Source organism: Salvelinus alpinus, chromosome 5, assembly GCF_045679555.1.
Source record: "Salvelinus alpinus chromosome 5, SLU_Salpinus.1, whole genome shotgun sequence".
Lineage (NCBI taxonomy): Eukaryota > Metazoa > Chordata > Actinopteri > Salmoniformes > Salmonidae > Salvelinus > Salvelinus alpinus.
In genome coordinates, this window is record NC_092090.1 from 71,223,315 (window position 1) to 71,244,130 (window position 20,816).

Here is a 20,816-nt window from a genome sequence, read left to right on the forward strand (position 1 = left end):
CAACACAAACTCTACATGTTAACAGAAGGTTGCTTGCCCTACATAATAAGTGTTTTTGCTAACCAGATCTTAGTCTTGAATCTCCCTGACGTGATCTTCCATCTTTTCACAGGCCGAGGAAATCGAGGAGCTCACCAAGATCTGTGACGAGCTCATTGCCAAGATGGGCAGAACAGACTGAGACAGATTCCATACGTCCAAATCATTCAATCTTGATCCGCCGAGAAATCCCTGCCTACAACCTATGGCATACTCTGCCCTGTGCATGCGTCCAGCCAATGAGCAGTTCTGTTTTCCCTTGGGGCGCCTGCCCCTAATGCTGCTGTACAGGTCCGATGTCATATGATAACCAATTTTCTCTTGAGTAGTGCACCCTATGGATCGCCATAGGGTGTCATTTGAGCTAGAGATTGTTACATGTGGACTGTTTTTGTTTTGGTCATTTTTGCCATGAAAGACCAAATCCCTTACTCCCTCCATCTGTCTGTCCTGTAACACAAATATAATAGAATGTGCTGTCTAGGCAGTGCATAGATTTGGGCTTATTTACCTGACGATACCATTTTTGTAGAGCATTTATTAATAGATTGTGTATATAAACACCCTGGCTGAGATGTACTGTACATATTTATTCTGAACACTAGGAGACTAGGGTGGGACCAGGTAGACACTCTCTAGGCTCTAGGACAGTTAGAGGTCAGGGGTGAGCTGTGTTTGACCCTTCTGTATGACTGCACTATTACAGGGAGCGGGGATATGGACATAGGGTTAGGATGCACTGCTATTGATAGCGGTCATGTGGGGGGGGTTGTCCTGGAAAGTATAAAGCTTTTCTCCTGTCCCTAATATGAGGCCTTGTGTTGGCAGTGGAAGAGGAGCTGTAGGTCTACTGTATAGTCTGCTCTGTGTGGTCTTGGACAGGTTTAGAAAACCTCCAGCATAACTGCACAGGGGAGGATTTCTCACGGTCCTAAACTCCACCTGGTTAGTGTTTGTCTCAGGCCAGTGTGTTTGAGTAACTGAGTATTCTACTCTGCTCCATCTGGAAATGGTTAATTTAATACCAAGCCTATATATTTTGTTTATGTACAAACATACTGTAAACTGGAAGAGTGTTTTAATGACTGTGGCTGTTATCTTTGGTTCAGAATAAAAAATGCTCAGAATATCCTGCTCATGTTCCCCTCTGGCCACTGACATGCACTGTAGTGTCCAGGTGTGAAACGTTATGACATGGAGGTAGAGAGAACTGTTCCAGGATTACTTGAGCTCCCATTGACCCCGGTCCAATGTAGTGCACTATATAGGGAATAGGGTGCCCTTTGGGACGCACCCAGTGTGTTTTACTGCAGCACCTATTTAGTGGCATAGAAAGATAACGTTTCTCTTATTCACTGCTGAACTGGTTAAATACTCTTCTTCACCCCTGTGGAGTCACACCGCCTCACAGTACTAGTTCCCTCTCCGCCATACCGCTCTGTGGACGCCATAGTTAAACAAGATGCATTATAAACTGGGTGGTTCCAGCCCTGAATGCTGATTCGTTGACAGCTGTCTCTATCATGCACATTTTTGCGCCATTCTGCAGTTGCGTTACCTCCAGCTTCACTGACGGTTTCGTTAAACAATATTTTTTTTTTTTTTAAACGTTATGTCACCGACGATCCCTTCTTTGAATTGTCATTATTTGTGAAGTGGTTATAAGAAAAGTACAGCTATACTGACTATGTTGACTAATATGGTATATGCAGTGTGTCTTGAGTAAACAAGATTGCAGTAATAAAGAAGTGTGTTCTCATGGCTTCTGTGTGCAGGAGAGTTTCTCTGTTCATAGCTTCACAGGTATGGTCTGCCATCACGGCTAGACAGATTGGGTCTGACATCACAGCTACAAGCACTGACTTAACTGAATCCTCGGTCTCTGCCAGAGAACCGTAGTCTAGCCCTGGCCTAGCAGCCGAACAGAGTGTGAAAGGCGTCACCATGTCGGCTTTATCCTCTTATTCTCAGACCTAACATTCCCTGACACAACAATGTCCTCTGTGTGACACACTCACAGAGATAAAGACACATGCACGCAGACTCACATATACTGTGCGAAATGGGTGTTAGAGGGCAAGTACATGCGAGACACATTTTAGGTTGAATTTCACTGTAGTTGGTGTGAATGGTCTGACAACCCCAGTGTGGTTGTATTATTTCTCTGATCACTAAGACAGCATACTGTAGGGGGGGGTGCTGACCGCAAAGGTGAATGAGTGAGTGAATACAGTACAGACAACAGTATTGAGAGTATACCTGACCCTGTCAAAGCTACCCTGGGTAAGCTCATTAACACAATAACAAAGGGTGCTGGGTGTGCAGGGTTGATAGGGATTAGGGCTAAGATGTTATTGCCCCAAAGACACCCCTGCCCCCATTCTCTTTTCTCTCCTCTGCGTTTACCTCCTCTCCGCTCCCACTCCAGCACTGGACTTCCAAACGCACACTTATACGCACCGTGCATCCAGCACTATGAAGACTGTCCTGGCTCTGCTGATGTTGGTATGCCTGGCCTGCCACAGTAAGTATCCTTGTTCATGTAGTAGCAGGGTTATTGGATCAACTAGAGGGGGACCGTATGGGGGTTTCAGGGTTTTATAAGGGGTTATAAGGGCTTTTTAAAGGGGGCTCTGACTCAACGGTGGGTCTGAATATATAGTCTTTACTGGGTCATTGTTAAATGATGTAATCAGGTTAGAAATGTGTTTATCTGGTGGGTGGCAAACAAAATGTCAAGAGCTTAGTTGGATCACATAATTCACAGAAGAGTCTGGGACACAATGAGAGTAACTGATGCTAACACTAACCGTAGGTCAACACTAGCCCTAACTGTACCAGGGGGTCAGATTTCAGTATATTTTGTTTTAGTCATCATATTGATAAGGGTTGTGCCTTGAAGTGCTAGCGAAGGGCTGTTTACTTATTTGTGTCTGTCTCTCTGTCTGACCGGCTGACAGTGGGTTTCAGTGTGCTCTTATTTGTTCATAAAAGCCAGAGGGGTTGACAGGACAGATCATATGGACAGGGTCATTCCTGGTTAGGTCACAGACACAGCCGTGGAGTTGCTCTGTACATGATCAGATATTAGTTTGTATTTATGGGCTCCCGGTTACTCAGAGACAAGGTGTGCATGTTGAGACTGAGAGTTAGGGTTATGTTGAGAGGTAGCCTCGATCCAACCTTCTTGCAGAGGGATTGCTAGTCTTTCTGTGTGTGTTGGTACATGCTGCTTAGTCTCATCTCAGATGTTCTCTCCTGTTCCATGTGTAAAGGCCACGCACTGAAGTGTCACTCATGCGTAGCGTCCAATGAGGATGATTGTACTAAACAAGGATCCACCACCTGCCCTCAATTCGCTGACGCCTGCTCCACCATCACAGGACAGAGTGAGTACACTCCCATAAATTACTTTTATTACCAAAGCATGCAGTATTTTCTTCTACCACTAGATGTCAGGCTAGTTCTAGGAGTCAGTTGATTTTCCTGACTGTAATGTAGGACAGCGCCACCAAAGAGTAGTGTGAAGATAGGCTGAAACTGCTTCTCCAATTAGAAATCCCTGATCACACCTGTAGGCTATGTCAAGGCGACGTTGGTTAGGTAGCCTCATACGTAGAAACACGTCCCCGGTCCAACGGTTGTCTCGCGCTGAACTGCGCCTGTACAGGCCATCAAATCAAAGGCACTCACTCCTTCGATATAAAGTTGATGTGACGAAAATGTAAACGTTTCAGTTTGTCACTTTCACGAGGTTGGAGAAATAACATCGACTACTTACGAAATTGGCTCAAACATAGGTTGTGCCTTTAGATTTCGAGAAAATGAACAGCTAAGGAAGAATGTTTTACTTCTCCCATTGACTTGGTGTGGGTTTAGAAACTCTGTTGCACCACCATCAGCACTACACCACAGATAGAACAAGGAGCCATATGTTTCACCGGCAGTATACATCTGAAGCATCCGGTTGAATTTCCACTCTCCACCAAATATGGTGCGAAGAGGAAGCCCAGTGGCCTGCAGTGGGGGAATATGGCAGAGATAGAACTGGGCCAACATTCTGCAGATTTTGTCATATAAGGAAAGCTCTCAATTCAAGTTTCTGTTCCCAAAACTAAAATCTGTTAAGAACAGAATGAACTACGTTTTGTAGATGTTACCCTTTGCCAACGTTTCTACAAATTGCATTGTTTACAAGGAGTGCAAGGGCGAATTGAGTTAAAGCACATGTGCACTTTTGAAATATGCAAATACCTGCTAGAACACACCACTATGATACATTTTCTCCCATTGAAAACAACACAGATTAACTATCTTTGACTATACACAGCAGAAAGTAGAGCACAGATGTACAAGTGCCGAAATCCACATCGACCCCTAGACCCCGCCTCCTATAGACACTTCTGTAGATCTGAAATTATTAGATTGCAAAAAGATTTAATTCCGCAAAGATCCGCAAGGTACACTTTTTAGACTTCAATTGTATATTATCGGTGTTCTAGCTACTGTGGAACTGACACGAACACATCTTGTACAAAACAGATTTTAAAGCTAAATAAACACGATTCTTTATGCTACTATACTATTTCACACACTAAATCAATGACCACGGAAATTCGATAATAGAGTACATGTGTACGTATTTCTCTCTCTTGTGTCAGCAGTCTCTCTCCCAATCCATGCCCTGTAATCACTGTGTCATCATCTCTCAGGATTCTGGATAAATTCCCAGCAGTTTTTATCAACCACAATTGGGAGTCCTATAGTGTTGTCCGGGTTTGGTCGTCATTGTAAATAATTTATTTAACTAGACAAGTCAGTTAAGAACAAATTCTTATTTACAATGACAGCTTACCGTGGAACACTGGGTTGTTCAGGGGCAGAAAGACAGATTTTTACCTTGTCAACTCGGGGATTCGATCCAGCAACCTTTACGGTTACCGGCCTAACACGCTAACCACTAGGCTACCTGCCACTAACTGACTTGCCTAGTTAAATAAAAATGTTGTTTAAAAAATAATGATGTGATTGCTGTATATAAAAGTACCATGTATGTAAAATGTATGTATATGTAGATGAAAAGCTGTAAAACCCACAAAAAATGTGTCCACCGAAGAGGACAATAAAAGAAATCTCATTCCTCACATCTTTCCTCTCACTCTCCCTCTCCCTCTCCACTCCTCTCTCCCTTCCTCCCCACTCCTCTCTCCTCGCTCTCCTTTCCTCACACTCCTCTCTCCTCCCTCCCTCCTGTGTTTCAGACACGGTGATGAAGTCATGCTCCTACAAAGCATTCTGTGATAAGGCACACAGTGGCAACTCTGGAGCCAAGATGGAGTGTTGTTTCACTGATGACTGCAATGGGCCTCATAAGGGCCACCAGCACGGGGAACACAAAAACACAGCTGGAGCCCTGGGAGCCAGCCCTGCTCTGCTTCTTGGGGCTCTGATGCTCCGCATGGCCCTCAGCAGGTTCTAAACTCCTGATCATAAATACATTCATCCCTTTACTATCCATCTATCCGTGTATTCATTATTTCATACAGTCCTACCACAAAACCATTTATCCATCCATCCCCTCGGAGTGTGCCTACAGAATGCTGATGAGCCAGGGTTTGGTGAATCATACAGGGATTAGTAAGAGTATGTGTGATGCCTGTGGTGGGGGGGGGGTCATAAAAGCACATTCAATCAAGTTTAAAGACAGATGGAACTGATGTATCACTCCACATGACTCAGCTCTGTCACAGTTGTGTGTCCGTAACCAGTCATATGTACAAACTGAGATGTTTGATATGATCAGAGAGAGGATGGAACTCCTGTAGTGTCAGTAGACTCTGGGTGGATGTGAGCCAGGCTGGGGTTAGAACTTTAGATGTATATACTATGTTTATACCTGGGACAGATCTAAAATGTCACCCATGGTAGCCTGTGTGTATGTATGATACTGTTGGTTAGTGCTGGGCTCCCAGTAGGCCTAGTGTTAGGCTCGTTCCCACAGTGACCACATACGCTAGGGCACTCTTCAGCCTTCAGACTCCAATCATCATGAATTAAACAGGAACTCAACACTGAGAGACATGTTGGTACTTGTTGGTCCATTGTTAATATTGTTATGCTTCAATACTTATTTATAAATAAACATGCTATTACACCCTTACATTTCCTTTCTATCTCTCAGCAGTTGGTTTTGTTGTGTGCGTGTAGTGTGCTACAGTGTGAGACTGTCAGTGGGTGGCATCAGTGGAAATGTTGAGACCATAGGTTTAGACTCCCTCCTCCGTTTCTGTGACCTCTGACCTAGTTACAGGCCACATGACAGGACGTGAGGTCACACACACACACACACACACACACACACACACACACACACACACACACACACACACACACACACACACACACACACACACACACACACACACACACACACACACACACACACACACACACACACGCACGAACACACACACACACACACATTTCCTCCTCACACCTCCAGTCTGTCTCTAGTGAACGCTGACTTCTTCTCTGTCTCTGTCTCAGACTGTATAATCACTCGGTGCAGGGAAGGCTCATATAAGGACAGTTGGACGAGGCAGAGAGAACAACTGGTCTAGACAAGGATACAGATCGCACCCGCTAATCACCCCATTCAGACAGAATATCTACCCCATTTAGGCTAGTCACAGTAGCTCTGCGCACCGTAGCATACTGTTACTGTAATTTCTATTTCCCTGTTAGCTTAGTCTCTCCTCCATCTGAGGCCATGTCTCTCTCCCTCCTCTGTCATAAATACAAGTCAGCTGAGCAGAGAGAGACAGAGAGAGGGGGGGTGAAATTCTGAATCATATGATGTGACTTTGACCCAGTTCCCATAGCGATGTTGCCAGCTGAGAGATGGAGAAGGAAAAGGAAATGGTTAGAATATCGCTCTGTTTATGAGAATTTATCATAAATGCATGGTTAAAAATGTATTGAACAAGTAAAACTAACCTACAGTTGAAGTCGGAAGTGTACATACACCTTAGCCAAATACATTTAAACTCAGTTTTTCACAATTCCTGACATTTAATCCTAGTAAAAATTCCCCATTTTAGGTCAGTTAGGATCACCACTTTATTTTAAGAATGTGAAATGTCAGAATAATAGTAGAGAGAATTATTTATTTCAGCTTTTATTTCTTTCATCACATTCCCAGTGGGCCAGAAGTTTACATACACTCAATTAGTATTTGGTTTACATACACTCAATTAGTATTTGGTAGCATTGCCTTTAAATTGTTTAACTTGGGTCAAATGTTTCGGGTAGCCTTCGACAAGCTTCCCACAATAAGTTGGGTGAATTTTGGCCCATTCCTCCTGACAGAGCTGGTGTAACTGAATCAGGTTTGGAGGCCTCCTTGCTCCACATGCTTTTTCAGTTCTGTCCACACATTTTCTATGGGATTGAGGTCAGGGCTTTGTGATGGCCACTCCAATACCTTGACTTTGTTGTCCTTAAGCCATTTTGCCACAACTTTGGAAGTATACTTGGGATCATTGTCCGTTTGGAAGACCCATTTGCGACCAAGCTTTAACTTCCTGACTGATGTCTTGAGATGTTGCTTCAATATATCCACATACTTTTCCTGCCTCATGATGACATCTATTTTGTGAAGTGCACAAGACCCTTCTGCAGCAAAGCACCCTCACAACATGATGCTGCCACCCGCGTCCTTCACGGTTGGGATGGTGTTCTTCAGCTTGCAAGCCTCCCCCTTTTTCCTCCAAACATAACGATGGTCATTATGGCCAAACAGTTCTATTTTTGTTTCATCAGACCAGAGGACATTTCTCCAAAAGGTACGATCTTTGTCCCCATGTGCAGTTGCAAACCGTAGTCTGGCTTTTCTATGGTGCTTTTGGAGAAGTGGCTTCTTCCTTGCTGAGCGGCCTTTCAAGTTATGTCGATTTGGACTCTGTGGATTTTACTGTGGATATAGATACTTTTGTACCTGTTTCCTCCAGCATCTTCACAAGGTCCTTTGCTGTTGTTCTGGGATTGATTTGCACTTTTCGCACCAAAGTACGTTCATCTCTAGGAGACAGAATGCGTCTCCTTCCTGAGCGGTATGACGGCTGCGCGGTCCCATGGTGTTTATACTTGCGTACTATTGTTTGTACAGATGAATGTGGTACCTTCAGGCGTTTGGGAATTGTTCCCAAGGATGAACCAGACTTGTGGAGGTCTACAATTCTTTTTCTGAGGTCTTGGCTGATTTCTTTCATTTTCCCATGATGTCAAGCAAAGAGGCACTGAGTTTGAAGGTAGGCCTTGAAATACATCCACAGGTACACCTCCAATTGACTAAAATTATGTCAATTAGCCTATCAGAAACTTGTAAAGGCATGTCATCATTTTCTGGGATTTTCCAATCTTTTTAAAGGCAGTCAACTTAGTGTATGTAAAATTCTGACCCACTGGAATTGTGATACAGTGAAATAATCTGTCTGAAAACAATTGTTGTCATTGTCACGGACGTTAAAAGAAGAGGACCAAGGTGCATCGTGGTGAGCGTACATTTTCCTTTTTATTAATAAAAATGACGCCAAACAAAACAACAAACACTACAAAAACAAACCGTGAAGCTAAAGGCTATGTGCCCTAAACAAAGTCAACTTCCCACAAACACGGGTGGGAAAAAGGGCAGCCTAAGTATGGTTCTCAATCAGAGACAACGATAGACAGCTGTCCCTGATTGAGAACCCTAACCGGCCCAAACATAGAACTACAAAACATAGAACATAGAATACCCACCCCAACTCACGCCCTGACCAAACCAAAATAGAGACATAAAAAGGATCTCTAAGGTCAGGGCATGACAGTACCCCCCCCCCCCCCCCCCAAAGGTGCGGACTCCGACCGCAAAACCTAAACCTATAGGGGAGAGTCTGGGTCGGCATCTATCCGCGGTGGCGGCTCAGGTGCGGGACGCAGACCCCGCTCCACCACTGGCTCACCCCACTTTGGTGGCACCACTGGTGCGGGGACCCTCGTCGTCGACCTCGGACTGGGCACCCTCGTTGCGGGCTCCGGACTGGAGAACGTCGCTGGAGGCTCCGGAGTGGAGAACGTCGCTGGAGGCTCCGGAGTGGAGAATGTCACTGGAGGCTCCGGACTGGAGAACGTCACTGGAGGCTCCGGACTGGAGGCCTTCGTTGGCGGCTTCGTGCCATGACTCCTCACTGGATGCATCGTGCCATGGATCATCACTGGAGGCGTCGTGCCATGGATCATCACTGGAGGCTTCTTGCCATGGATCATCACTGGAGGCTTCGCGCCATGGATCATCACTGGAGGCTTCGTGCCATGGATCATCACTGGAGGCTTCTTGCCATGGATTGTCACTGGAGGCTTCTTGCCATAGATCGTCACTGGAGGCTTCTTGCCATGAATCGTCACTGGAAGCTTCTTGCCATGGATCGTCACTGGAGGCTTCGTGCCATGGATCGTCACTGGAGGCTTCGTGCCATGGATCATCACTGGAGGCTTCGTGCCATGGATCATCACTGGAGGCTTCGTGCCATGGATCATCACTGGAGGGAGGAGACGTATGGGCAGTCTGATACGTTGAGCTGCCACAGGGCTCACCAGGCTGGGGAGACATACAGGAGGCCCTGTCCTTCTGGGGACAGGCACAGGATAGACTGGGCCGTGGAGACGCACTGAAGGTCTTGAGCATAGAGCTTGCACAACCCGTCCTGGCTGGATGGTTATTTTCGCCCTGCAGATGCGAGGTGCTGGCACAGGACGCACTGGGCTGTGCAGACGCACCGGAGACACAGTGCGCAGAGCCGGCGCAGGAAATCCTGGGCCGTAGAGACGTACTGGCGACCAGATGCGCTGAGCCAGCACCCTCCGACCTGGCTGGATGCCCACTCTAGCCCTGCCGATTTGGGGAGCTGGAAGGTAGCGCACCGGGCTGTGCACGAGCACTGGAGACACCGTGCGCTCCACCGCATAACACCGCGCCTGACCAGTACGACGCTCGCCACGGTAAGCACGGGAAGTTGGCTCAGGTCTCCAACCTGACTCAGCCACACTCCCCGTGTGACCCCCCCAAAAAATTGGGGGAGCTGCCTCTCGGGCTTCCTTGCTAGCCGTGTCCCTTCGTAACGCTGCCGCTCTGCTCTTGCTGCCTCCAGTTCCTCCCGTGGATGGCGATACTCCCCAGCCTGCCTCCAGGGTCCCTTACCGTCCAGGATCTCCCAAGTCCATGAATCCTGGACACGCTGCTCCTCCTTACCACGCTGCTTGGTCCGTTGTTGGTGGGAAGTTCTGTCACGGCCGTTAAAAGAAGAGGACCAAGGTGCAGCGTGGTGAGCGTACATTTTCCTTTTTATTAATAAAAATGACGCCGAACAAAACAACAAACACTACAAAAACAAACCGTGAAGCTAAAGGCTATGTGTCCTAAACAAAGTCAACTTCCCACAAACACAGGTGGGAAAAAGGGCAGGCTAAGTATGGTTCTCAATCAGAGACAACGATAGACAGCTGTCCCTGATTGAGAACCCTACCCGGCCAAAACATAGAACTACAAAACATAGAACATAGAATACCCACCCCAACTCACGCCCTGACCAAACCAAAATAGAGACATAAAAAGGATCTCTAAGGTCAGGGCGTGACAGTCATGCACAAAGTAGATGTCCTAACCGACTTGCCAAAACTATAGTTTGTTAACAAGAAATGTGTAGAGTGGTTGAAAAACGAGTTTTAATCACTCCAACCTAAGTGTATGTAAACTTCCGACTTCAACTGTATGTAATAGCTGTGCTTGACTTGAGCAGGAGCTCACCGGAGCTGGGTACCAGCTACAGCACCTCAAATTTTCTACTGCTTGAACTCCTTTTCCTCTTATTGAATATTAGCTCAAAAGCATTGTGGAGCTCCTGCACCTAAATACAAATAGTACCGGCACCCAACATGAGTACCTGCACCTATTTCAGTCCAAGTCAAGTACTGGTAATAGCCTATAGGTTATCTAAATAAAGTATAGGTCAGTACACAATCTATTTGACTGTATATCAGATGTATAGGAAGCATACCTGTGTATTATGAAGTGAATGGTACACCTATTATTAATCAGTTGTGTAAAAAGTACCCAGTTGTCATACTTGAGTAAAAGTAAAGATACCTTAATAGAAAATGACTCAAGTAAAAGTGAAAGTCACCCAGTAAAATACTACTTGAGTAAAAGTCTAAAAGTATTTGGATTTAAATATACTTAAGTATCAAAAGTAAATGTAATTGCTAAAATATACTAAGTACCAAAAGTAAAAGTACAAATCATTTCAAATTCCTTATATTAAGCAAACCAGATGGCGCCATATTATTGTTTTTTTAATTTACAGAAAGCCAGGGGGCACACTCCAACACTCAGACATAATTTACAAACGAAGCATGTGTTTAGTGAGGCCGCCAGATCAGAGGCAGTAGGGATGGCGCCTTGATAAGAGTGTGAATTGGACCCTTTTCCTGTCCTGCTAAGCATTCAAAATGTAACGAGTATTTTTGGGTGTCAGGGGAAATGTATGGAGTTAAAAGTGTATTATTTTCTTTAGGAATGTAGTGAAGTAAAAGTAGTAACAAATATAAATAGTAAAGTAAAGTACAGATACCCCCCAAAAACACTTAAATAGTACTTGATAGTATTTTTACTTAGGTACTTTACACCACGGCTATTAATGTTTGATGACCCGGCACAATGACAGCCAAGAAAACAGTTAAAACCTAAAGTCAACAACAGAGAGATCAGCGGCAGCGCCAGTCAAGAGTCTGGCTACTCAAACTCCTTGCTTCAGCCAGACAAATTCAAGAGTTCATGTCAACGCAGTTCCTCATACTGTAGCTACAGCAAAAAACGACAAGAGACTAGATCATTTCCGGGATTGGTTCATTCTAATCGCGAGCCCTACCAGGAAAGAAGTCTCAGTTGACAGCGGTGTTCGGGTGCCGCATACATTTCAGATAGTAGACAAATGTCAACTAAGAGTAAAAACAGATTTAAACGAGACGTGTTTTACTCTTTGCGACACTTGGGACGCACGCACACCGAACAGTAAAACGGGTAAGTTTTGTGTGTCTGTATGTGTGTGTTGGGCGGAGTAGCCTAGGTGTGGCAGACATACCTAGAGTTGTGGTTGGCAGATCGTTTCAGCAACTTTCATGCCATCTCAACATGATGCTAAATCATGCTTTATTGGGCGGAATAGTTATTCTCCATACAAGTCGACAACTAGTGAAATAACTGACAGAGTATCTCGCCTACAGAACATAGCCCACAGAGCACCTGATCAAATAATAATGTAGGCATATCTATGATACAGGATGGGTTCCACGTGGATCTGATTCTCCTGGATCAGATACACGGTAATAGTGACACTAATACTCAGATTTTTCACTTGTCAAATAAAAAACAATGATTGCAAAGCTAAACAAACCATACAACTCTATGCACAATGACAATTTCTTTTAAAATTTTCCACATAAAATTTTACAAAAACACATTTACTTGAAGAACAGTGCAGATGCAAAGTTTGGAAACAGAATTATGTTTTGTGCTGTCATTCTGTTAACATTACATCTGCACTGTTGGAATGCACCGTGGAATTACCGTCCTATAGTATTCATATGTAGCCTCTATCTCTGTATCTGCTCCTCATTCTGTTTGGGGAATAATAGCTGTGCATTAATAAACAAAACTTTATGATTCACACTAATCAGTAGGGTTGTGACTATTATGGAATTTGGGGTAACAATTAATTGTCATGCAAAAGGACACTGTTGTCTTAATTGTTTTGAGCTTGTGATGCATCTTTGGAAAATGACCTACTACTTGCCTAATGAATATCACAGCTTGGTGACACCCCTGTCTCAACTGGTTTTGACCGCATTGAACTTTTGGAAATGAAGCTTCTCCTCCCGACCATGCCGTTCTGCTCGTAAAATGACTACCAACTTTATCAAATTCATGTAAAAATTTAAAACTGCTATTGGGTAAACTATATCTACTAGAATATAAAGTTGAACCTCCCCTTCTCCTAAAAATACATGTATTAAGACCATTTTTGTTGTTGTTGTTGTTCAGGGTTATTGTCATTAAGTGTCGGTTAAACAATTATAGGATAACTTTGCCAGCCCTGCGAATAAGGCCTACATAGACAGCATGGTCAAACACGAATCCCTTTTATCCCAATAATAATGTAATGCTAAGTTTAAATGCATCAAATGTCCCATGTCTTGTAAAGATTGAGAACTACTTAAAGTTTGCCATAGATGCCAATATATAATTTCAGACTTGGTCACTCCTGCTATGCTAAATGCCCGAAACAGATGCTTTTTCTGATGTCAAAGCACTGGGTGTGTGTGTGTGTGTGTGTGTGTGTTAATTTCTTTCTTTCCTTAAACAACACCATGAACACGAAATGTTCTTCATATTGCTGTTCCAGAGGAGAAGTTGTGTTAGCATGCGTATGTGACCAGGTAGGTTCATCTACTGTACAGACAGGCATCAGTCAGGATGATGTCATGTCCTCAGCATGTCAGTCAGTCTCTCTGACAAGAGTTAGGTTAGGTTGTCCTCTAATGTTCATTCCCTTGTCACTCTCTGACCTGCCCCCCCCCCCCACTCTCTCTCTCTCCCCCCTTTTTCTCATCTCTATCTCTCCCTTCCTCTCTTTCTCTGCCCCCCCCCCCCCCCCCCTATCTATCTGACCAGATGAAATGTGCCTGTATGCAGATCTGTTTAGTAGTCTATAATTTACAGCTGTGGTGAATCCTCTGGTTAGCAGCACAGCCTGAGGCCTTATGCTTAGCTAGGCGGCCTCAATAACGTCACATGAAAAACTGCTGTGTGTGTGTGTGTGACATGACTGCTCGCTCTCTTCCTCTCTTTCGGGCAAATTCACTGCCAACTGTTACTGTTGCTCTAAAAGAGGATTTGGGTTTTCTGAAGAATTGGAAGCCTGTGTCATTACTGTGCAAGATTTATTTCAAAATGCCTTACAAATAGACTCCTCCCGCTCTCCATCTCTCAGTGATATGTGGTAGCAGGCAGCAGTATGCCATACGTGGACAGGCAGAACCGTGTGTGTGGCTTCCTGGACATTGAGGAGAAGGAGGGCAGCAGTCGCTTCCAGAGACGCTACTTCATACTGGACACACAGGGCAACACACTGCAGTGGTACATGGACAACCCCCAGGTACACACACACACAGTCATTATAGTACCTGTACAAACACACATGACCTCTGATGTGTCTGAGGCAGAGTGTGTTCAAATAGTGTGTGTGTTCCGCCGCTAGCAGGGTAGAGGAAGTGAGACTGGGAGTTGAAGGTTTTTATCTCTGCCTGCATAAGTGCTTGTTGTTAGGCTTGGGCGATACCCCGGTATACGGTATAAATGGTATATTTCGAAATACCGATGGTATGATTTTCAATGCATAAGTGCTTGTTGTTAGGCTTGGGCGATACCCCGGTATACGGTATAAATGGTATATTTCGAAATACCGATGGTATGATTTTCAATACTGTTTTAAATAAATAAATATATACGGTGCATTCAGAAAGTATTCAGACCCCTTGACTTTTTCCACATTTTGTTACATTACAGACTTATTCTAAAATGTATTAAATTACATTTTTTTCCCTCATCAATCTACACACAATACCCTGTAATGACAAAGCGAAAACAGGTTTTTAGAAATGTTTGCAAATAAATTAAAAACAGAAATACCTTATTTATATAAGTATTCACACCCTTTGCTATGAGACTTGAAATTGAGCTTGGGTGCATCCTGTTTTCATTGATCAGCCTTGAGCAGCTGTTTCTACAACTTGTTTGGAGTACACCTGTGGTAAATTCAATTGATTGGACATGATTTGGAAAGGCAAACACCTGTCTATATAAGGTCTCACAGTTGACAGTGCATGTCCGAACAAAAACAAAGCCATGAGGTCGAAGGAATTGTCCGTAGAGCTCAGAGACAGGATTGTGTCGGCAGATCTGGGGAAGGGTACCAAAAATTGTCTGCAGCATTGAAGGTCACCAAGAACACAGTTGCCTCCTCCATCACCCTTCCTAGAGCTGTCCGCCCGGCCATACTGAGCAATCAGGGGAGAAGGGCCTTGGTCAGGGAGGTGACCAAGAACCCGAAGGTCACTCTGACAGAGCTCCAGAGTTTCTCTGTGGGGATGGGAGAAACTTCCAGAAGGGAAACCATCTCTGCAGCACTACACCAATCAGGCCTTTATGGTAGAGTCGCCAGACGGAAGCCACTCCTCAGTAAAAGGCACATGACAGCCCGCTTGGAGTTTGCCAAAAGGCACATAAAGGACTCTCAGACAATGGGATACAAGGTTCTATGGTCTGATGAATACAAGATTAAACTCTTTGGCCTGAATGCCAACTGTCGCGTCTGGAAGAAACCTGGCACCATCTCTATGGTGAAGCATGGTGGCGGCAGCATCATGCTGTTGGGAGGTTTTTCAGCGGCAGGGACTAGTCATGATCGAGGGAAAGATGAACGGAGCAAAGTACAGAGAGATCCTTGATGAAAACCTGCTCCAGAGCGCTCAGGACCTCAGAATGGGGCAAAGGTTCACCTTCCAACAGGACAACAACCCTAAGCACATAGCCAAGACAACGCAAGAGTGGCTTCAGGACAAGTCTCTGAATGTCCTTGAGTGGCCCAGCCAGAGCCCGGACTTGAACCCAGTCAAACATCTCTGGAGAGACCTGAAAAAAGCTTTGCAGCGACGCTCCCCATCCAACCTGACAGAGTTTGAGAGCATCTGCAGAGAAGAATGGGAGAAACTCCCCAAATACAGGTGTGCCAAGTCTGTAGCGTCATGCCCAAGAAGACTCGAGGCTGTAATCGCTGCCAAAGGTGCTTCAACAAAGTACTGAGTATAGGGTCTGAATACTTATGTAAATGTGATTTTTCCATTAAAAAAATTCAATAAATTTGCAAACATTTCTAAACCTCTATTTGCTTTGTCATTATGGGTATTGTGTGTAGATCGATGAGGGGGGGACAACTATTTAACCAATTTTAAAATAAGGCTGTAGCGTAACAATGTCAAGGGGTCTGAAAACGTTCCGTGTGTGTGATATACTGTACCATTTCAAAAGTTTGGACACCTACTCATTCAAGGGTTTTCCTTAGTTTTACTGTTTTCTACATTGTAGAATAGTATTGAAGACACCAAATATTTGAAATAACACATATGGAATCATGTAGTAATCAAAAAAGTGTTAAACTAATCAAAATATATTTGAGATTCTTCAAAGTAGCCACCCTTTGCCTTGATGACAGCTTTGCACACTCTTGGCATTTTCTCAATCAGCTTCACCTGGAATGCTTTTCCAACAGTCTTGAAGGAGTTCCCACATGTGCTGAGCACTTGTTGGCTGCTTTTCCTTCACTTTAAGACATGAAGGTCAGTCAATCCGGAAAATTTCAAGAACTTCAAGTGCAGTCGCAAAAACCATCAAGCGCTATGATGAAACTGGCTCTCATGAGGACCGCCACATAAAAGGAAGACCCAGAGTTCCCTCTGCTGCAGAGGATAAGTTCATTAGAGTTACCAACCTCAGAAAATGCATCCCAAATAAATGCTTCGGAGTTCAAATAACAGACACATCTCAACATCAACAGTTCAGAGGAGACTGTGTGAATCAGGCCTTCATGGTTGAATTGCTGCAAAGAAACCACTACTACAGGACACTAATAATAATAAGAGACTTGCTTGGGCCAAGAAACACGAGAAATTGAGATTAAACTGGTGGAAATCTGCCCTTTGGTCTGGAGTCCAAATTTTAGATTTTTGGTTCCAACCGCCGCCTCTTTGTGAGACGCAGAATAGGTGAACGGATAATTTCCGAATTTGTGGCTTGGAGGAGGGGGTGTGGGGGTGCTTTGCTAGTGACACTTTTGATGATTTAATAAAAATTCAAGGCACACTTAACCAGCATGGCTAACAGAGCATTTTGCAGCAATACGCCATCCCATCTGGTTTACGCTTAGTGGGACTATCATTTGTTTTTCAACAGGAAAATTACCCAAAACACACCTCCAGGCTGTGTAAGGGCTATTTGACCAATGCAGAGAGTGATGGAGTGCTGTATCAGATAACCTGGCCTCCACAATCACCTGGCCGCAACCCAATTGAGATGGTTTGGGATGAGTTGGACTGCAAAGTGAAGGAAAAGCAGAATGCCAATAGTGTGCAAAGCTGTCATCAAGGCAAAGGGTGGCTTATTATAACTGCTTATAACTGCTTATAACTAACTAAGTTATGTATAACTATAATAAATATATATATCCAGCTCAGGGCTACAGCTATGCATTTGCTTTGGTAACTTGCTAGCTAAGTGGCTAGATATGAAGGTCAAGGTCAAGCTTCTTGGTTACATCAGAGACATTCAATCCCCTCCTGGATCAAGATCCCTGTTGCCTAAATTGTTCTGCGTCCCCTCAAAAAAAGTATATACACAGGTATATATTTTTATTTTATTATTTATAGCAGCCCTTGTGTGCACATTCGGTAATACTGTATACCCTGGTATGGTACAGAAACAGTTTGACGGTATGAAAATCTGGTTGCCGCCCCACCCTACTTGTTGTGTTACTGTGTTTATTACACTGTATGTCTGCCTCTAGAACCTGCCTAGTGGAGCGAACGCAGTTGGGATTCTGCAGCTGACATACATCTCCAAGGTAACAACACCCTTAAACAGACTTCTTAGTAAGGGCAATGTTTTTGACTGATTCCAGACTCTCATCTTCTCTCTCATCTCATCTGCTCCTCTGTTCGGGGGTTAGGTGAGCGAGGCCACGGGGAAACAGAAGTCCAAGACTGAGTTCTGCTTTGGTGAGTCAAAGTGTTTGTTTGAGTGCTTTTGTTTGCTTGAGTATGAGAGTGTAAGGTCTTCTCATGGCCCTGGTGAAACACGTACAGTAAAATGGGTTCAGTTGTGTGACATATGAATCGTTCCATGTCATTTTCAACAAGCCATGACACCCACCATCTCAGATTGTTCTGAAATTGTTTCTGTAGTTTGAAACATCAGCATTCTTCAAAGTGTTTGGGAGAGATTGAGATACATTGTCTAGATAAAGTAAGATATTGTCAGCGTATAATGATATGATGTTTTCCGTAGAATTGAGAGAGATTGGTGTAATTTATTTTGATTGCCGAACTGCCTGGGCCAGTGGCTCCATAGACAGGTTGGTTGTTTAGCAACAAAACCGATGTGTGTGCAACTATGGGGCAAAACAGACAGAGTTCGTTTCGATTGTTGACAATATACAGTTGAAGTTGGAAGATTACATACACCTTAGCCAAATACATTTAAACTCAGTTTTTCACAATTCCTGTTACGCTCGATGAGGATAAAGGTAAGGAGTCAGGCGCAGAGAGCAAAGGTAACGGGAAAAAACCACTTTTAATGTCCACCCAGAAATACAACAGGTAATGTCAAAAAAAACATTGGCGTACAACTCCAACCTGAATAAAGTCCAAAACTGGAAACATAAATTCAGTCTGTGGTAAATCCCAATGAAAAATAGCAACCTCAACATACAAACAGAGAAACAAGCCCGCACAAACATAAACGGGCTAAACGAACTTAAATAACCCCACCCTAACAACCAAACACTAAACAGGTGAAATCAATTAGACAAAAACAAACGAAAAGGAAAAAAGGATCGGTGGCAGCTAGTAGACCGGCGACGACGACCGCCGAGCGCCACTCGAACAGGAAGGAAGGCCACCTTCGGTAATACTCGTTACAGTACCCCCCTCCTGACGCGCAGCTCCCGCAGCGCGCCGACGCCGGCCTCGAGGACGACCCGGGGGCCGAGGCGCAGGGCGATCCGGATGGAGGCGATGGAACTCTCTCAGCATAGATGGATCCAATATATCCCCCACCGGGACCCAGCACCTCTCCTCCGGACCGTACCCCTCCCAGTCCACGAGGTACTGAAGGCCCCCCACCCGACGTCTGGAATCCAGAATAGACCTTATCCTGTACGCCGGGGACCCCTCTATATCCAGAGGGGGTGGAGGGACCTCCGGCACCTCACCTTCCTGCATGGGACCAGCTACCACCGGCCTGAGGAGAGACACATGAAATGAGGGGTTAATACGATAATAAGAAGGAAGTAACAATCGGTAACACACCTCATTTATTCTCCTCAGGACTTTAAATGGCCCTACACACTGCGGACCCAGCTTCCGGCAGGGCAGGCGGAGGGGCAGGTTTCGGGTCGAGAGCCAGACCCTATCCCCCGGTGCAAACACGGGGGCCTCACTGCGGTGACGGTCAGCGCTCTTCTTCTGTCGTCTACTCGCCTGACGCAGAGACTCCTGGACGGCTCTCCAAGTCTCCTTAGAGCGCTGTACCCACTCCTCCACCGCAGGAGCCTCGGTCTGACTCTGATGCCATGGTGCCAGAACCGGCTGATACCCCAACACACACTCAAATGGTGACATGTTGGTAGAGGAGTGGCTTAGTGAGTTCTGAGCGATCTCTGCCCAAGGGATGTATCTTGACCACTCCCCTGGCCGGTCCTGGCAATACGACCGCAGAAACCTACCCACCTCCTGGTTCACTCTCTCCACCTGCCCATTACTCTCCGGGTGATACCCCGATGTAAGGCTGACCGAGACCCCCAAATGCTCCATAAACGCCTTCCATACTCTGGAAGTAAACTGGGGACCCCGATCAGAAACAATATCCTCGGGCACCCCGTAATGCCGGAAGACATGGGTAAATAATGCCTCCGCAGTCTGCAGGGCCGTAGGGAGACCGGGCAACGGGATAAGACGGCAGGACTTAGAGAACCGATCCACAACGACCAGGATCGTAGTGTTCCCCTGAGATGGAGGTAAGTCAGTCAGAAAATCTACCGAAAGATGGGACCACGGCCGTTGTGGAACGGGGAGGGGTTGTAACTTCCCTCGAGGCAGGTGCCTAGGAGCCTTACTCTGAGCGCACACCGAACAGGAAGAGACATAGAATCGCACATCCTTCTCCAAGGTGGGCCACCAGTACTTCCCCCTAAGACCTCGCACTGTCCTCGAAATACCCGGGTGACCCGACGAGAGTATACCATGAGCCCATCGAATCAATTGATCACGAACAGCGAGCGGTACATACCTACGCCCCTCCGGGCACTGTGGAGGTGCAGGTTCCTCCCTTAACGCCCGCTCGATGTCCGCGTCCACCTCCCATACTATCGGTGCCACCAACTTGGCCGCCGGAATGATGGGAGTAGGATCGATGGACCGTTCCTCTGAGTCATAGAGACGAGACAGCGCGTCGGCCTTAGTATTAAGTGAACCTGGTCGATACGAGATAGTAAAACGAAATCTGGTGAAATACATGGCCCACCTTGCCTGACGCGGATTCAGTCTCTTAGCTGATCGAATATACTCCAGGTTACGGTGGTCAGTCCAGATGAGAAAAGGGTGCTTAGCCCCCTCAAGCCAGTGTCTCCACACCTTCAAGGCCTTAACCATAGCCAACAACTCCCTATCCCCCACATCATAATTCCGCTCCGCTGGCCCAAGTTTTTTCGAAAAAAAAGCACAAGGGCGGAGTTTTGGTGGCACACCCGAGCGCTGTGAGAGCACCGCTCCAACCCCAGCCTCGGATGCGTCCACCTCTACTATAAACGCCAAAGAAGGGTCCGGATGCGCCAACACTGGCGCCTCGGTAAACA

The 20,816-nt window shown here is 45.4% G+C and overlaps 3 protein-coding genes across 5 annotated transcripts in view; all 3 read left to right on the forward strand.

Moving 5' to 3' along the window:
• Positions 1–1,801, forward strand: part of LOC139576679 (transforming acidic coiled-coil-containing protein 1-like) — a 37,554-nt gene extending 35,753 nt beyond the window's left edge. For all 3 annotated transcript variants that reach the window (XM_071403013.1, XM_071403012.1, XM_071403011.1), the window contains exon 13: positions 113–1,801. In XM_071403013.1, the coding sequence (XP_071259114.1) occupies positions 113–181 (69 nt within the window). In that variant the 3' untranslated portion in view covers positions 182–1,801. The remainder of the gene's footprint in view (positions 1–112) is intronic.
• Positions 1,802–2,394: 593 nt separating this feature from the next.
• LOC139575228 (activin receptor type-1C-like) lies at positions 2,395–5,554 on the forward strand. Its single transcript, XM_071400204.1, has 3 exons — positions 2,395–2,563; positions 3,315–3,428; positions 5,301–5,554. Exons 1-3 carry the CDS (start codon positions 2,515–2,517, stop codon positions 5,516–5,518), a joined length of 381 nt encoding a protein of 126 aa, XP_071256305.1. The 5' UTR covers positions 2,395–2,514; the 3' UTR covers positions 5,519–5,554.
• Positions 5,555–12,015: 6,461 nt separating this feature from the next.
• LOC139576681 (pleckstrin homology domain-containing family A member 2-like) overlaps positions 12,016–20,816 on the forward strand; it is a 31,114-nt gene continuing 22,313 nt past the window's right edge. The window contains exons 1-4 of the mRNA XM_071403014.1: positions 12,016–12,154; positions 14,124–14,288; positions 17,751–17,807; positions 17,913–17,961. Of these exons, the coding sequence (XP_071259115.1) occupies positions 14,148–14,288; positions 17,751–17,807; positions 17,913–17,961 (247 nt within the window). The 5' untranslated portion in view covers positions 12,016–12,154; positions 14,124–14,147. The remainder of the gene's footprint in view (positions 12,155–14,123; positions 14,289–17,750; positions 17,808–17,912; positions 17,962–20,816) is intronic.

What these genes read in the sequence shown, in the direction of transcription:
- LOC139575228 (XM_071400204.1), top strand. Translation starts at nt 2,515, where the DNA reads ATGAAGACTGTCCTGGCTCTGCTGATGTTGGTATGCCTGGCCTGCCAC. An exon ending in GGTATGCCTGGCCTGCCACA is followed by an intron (nt 2,564 to 3,314) that starts GTAAGTATCCTT and finishes CCATGTGTAAAG; the next exon opens with GCCACGCACTGAAGTGTCAC. An exon ending in CTCCACCATCACAGGACAGA is followed by an intron (nt 3,429 to 5,300) that starts GTGAGTACACTC and finishes CCTGTGTTTCAG; the next exon opens with ACACGGTGATGAAGTCATGC.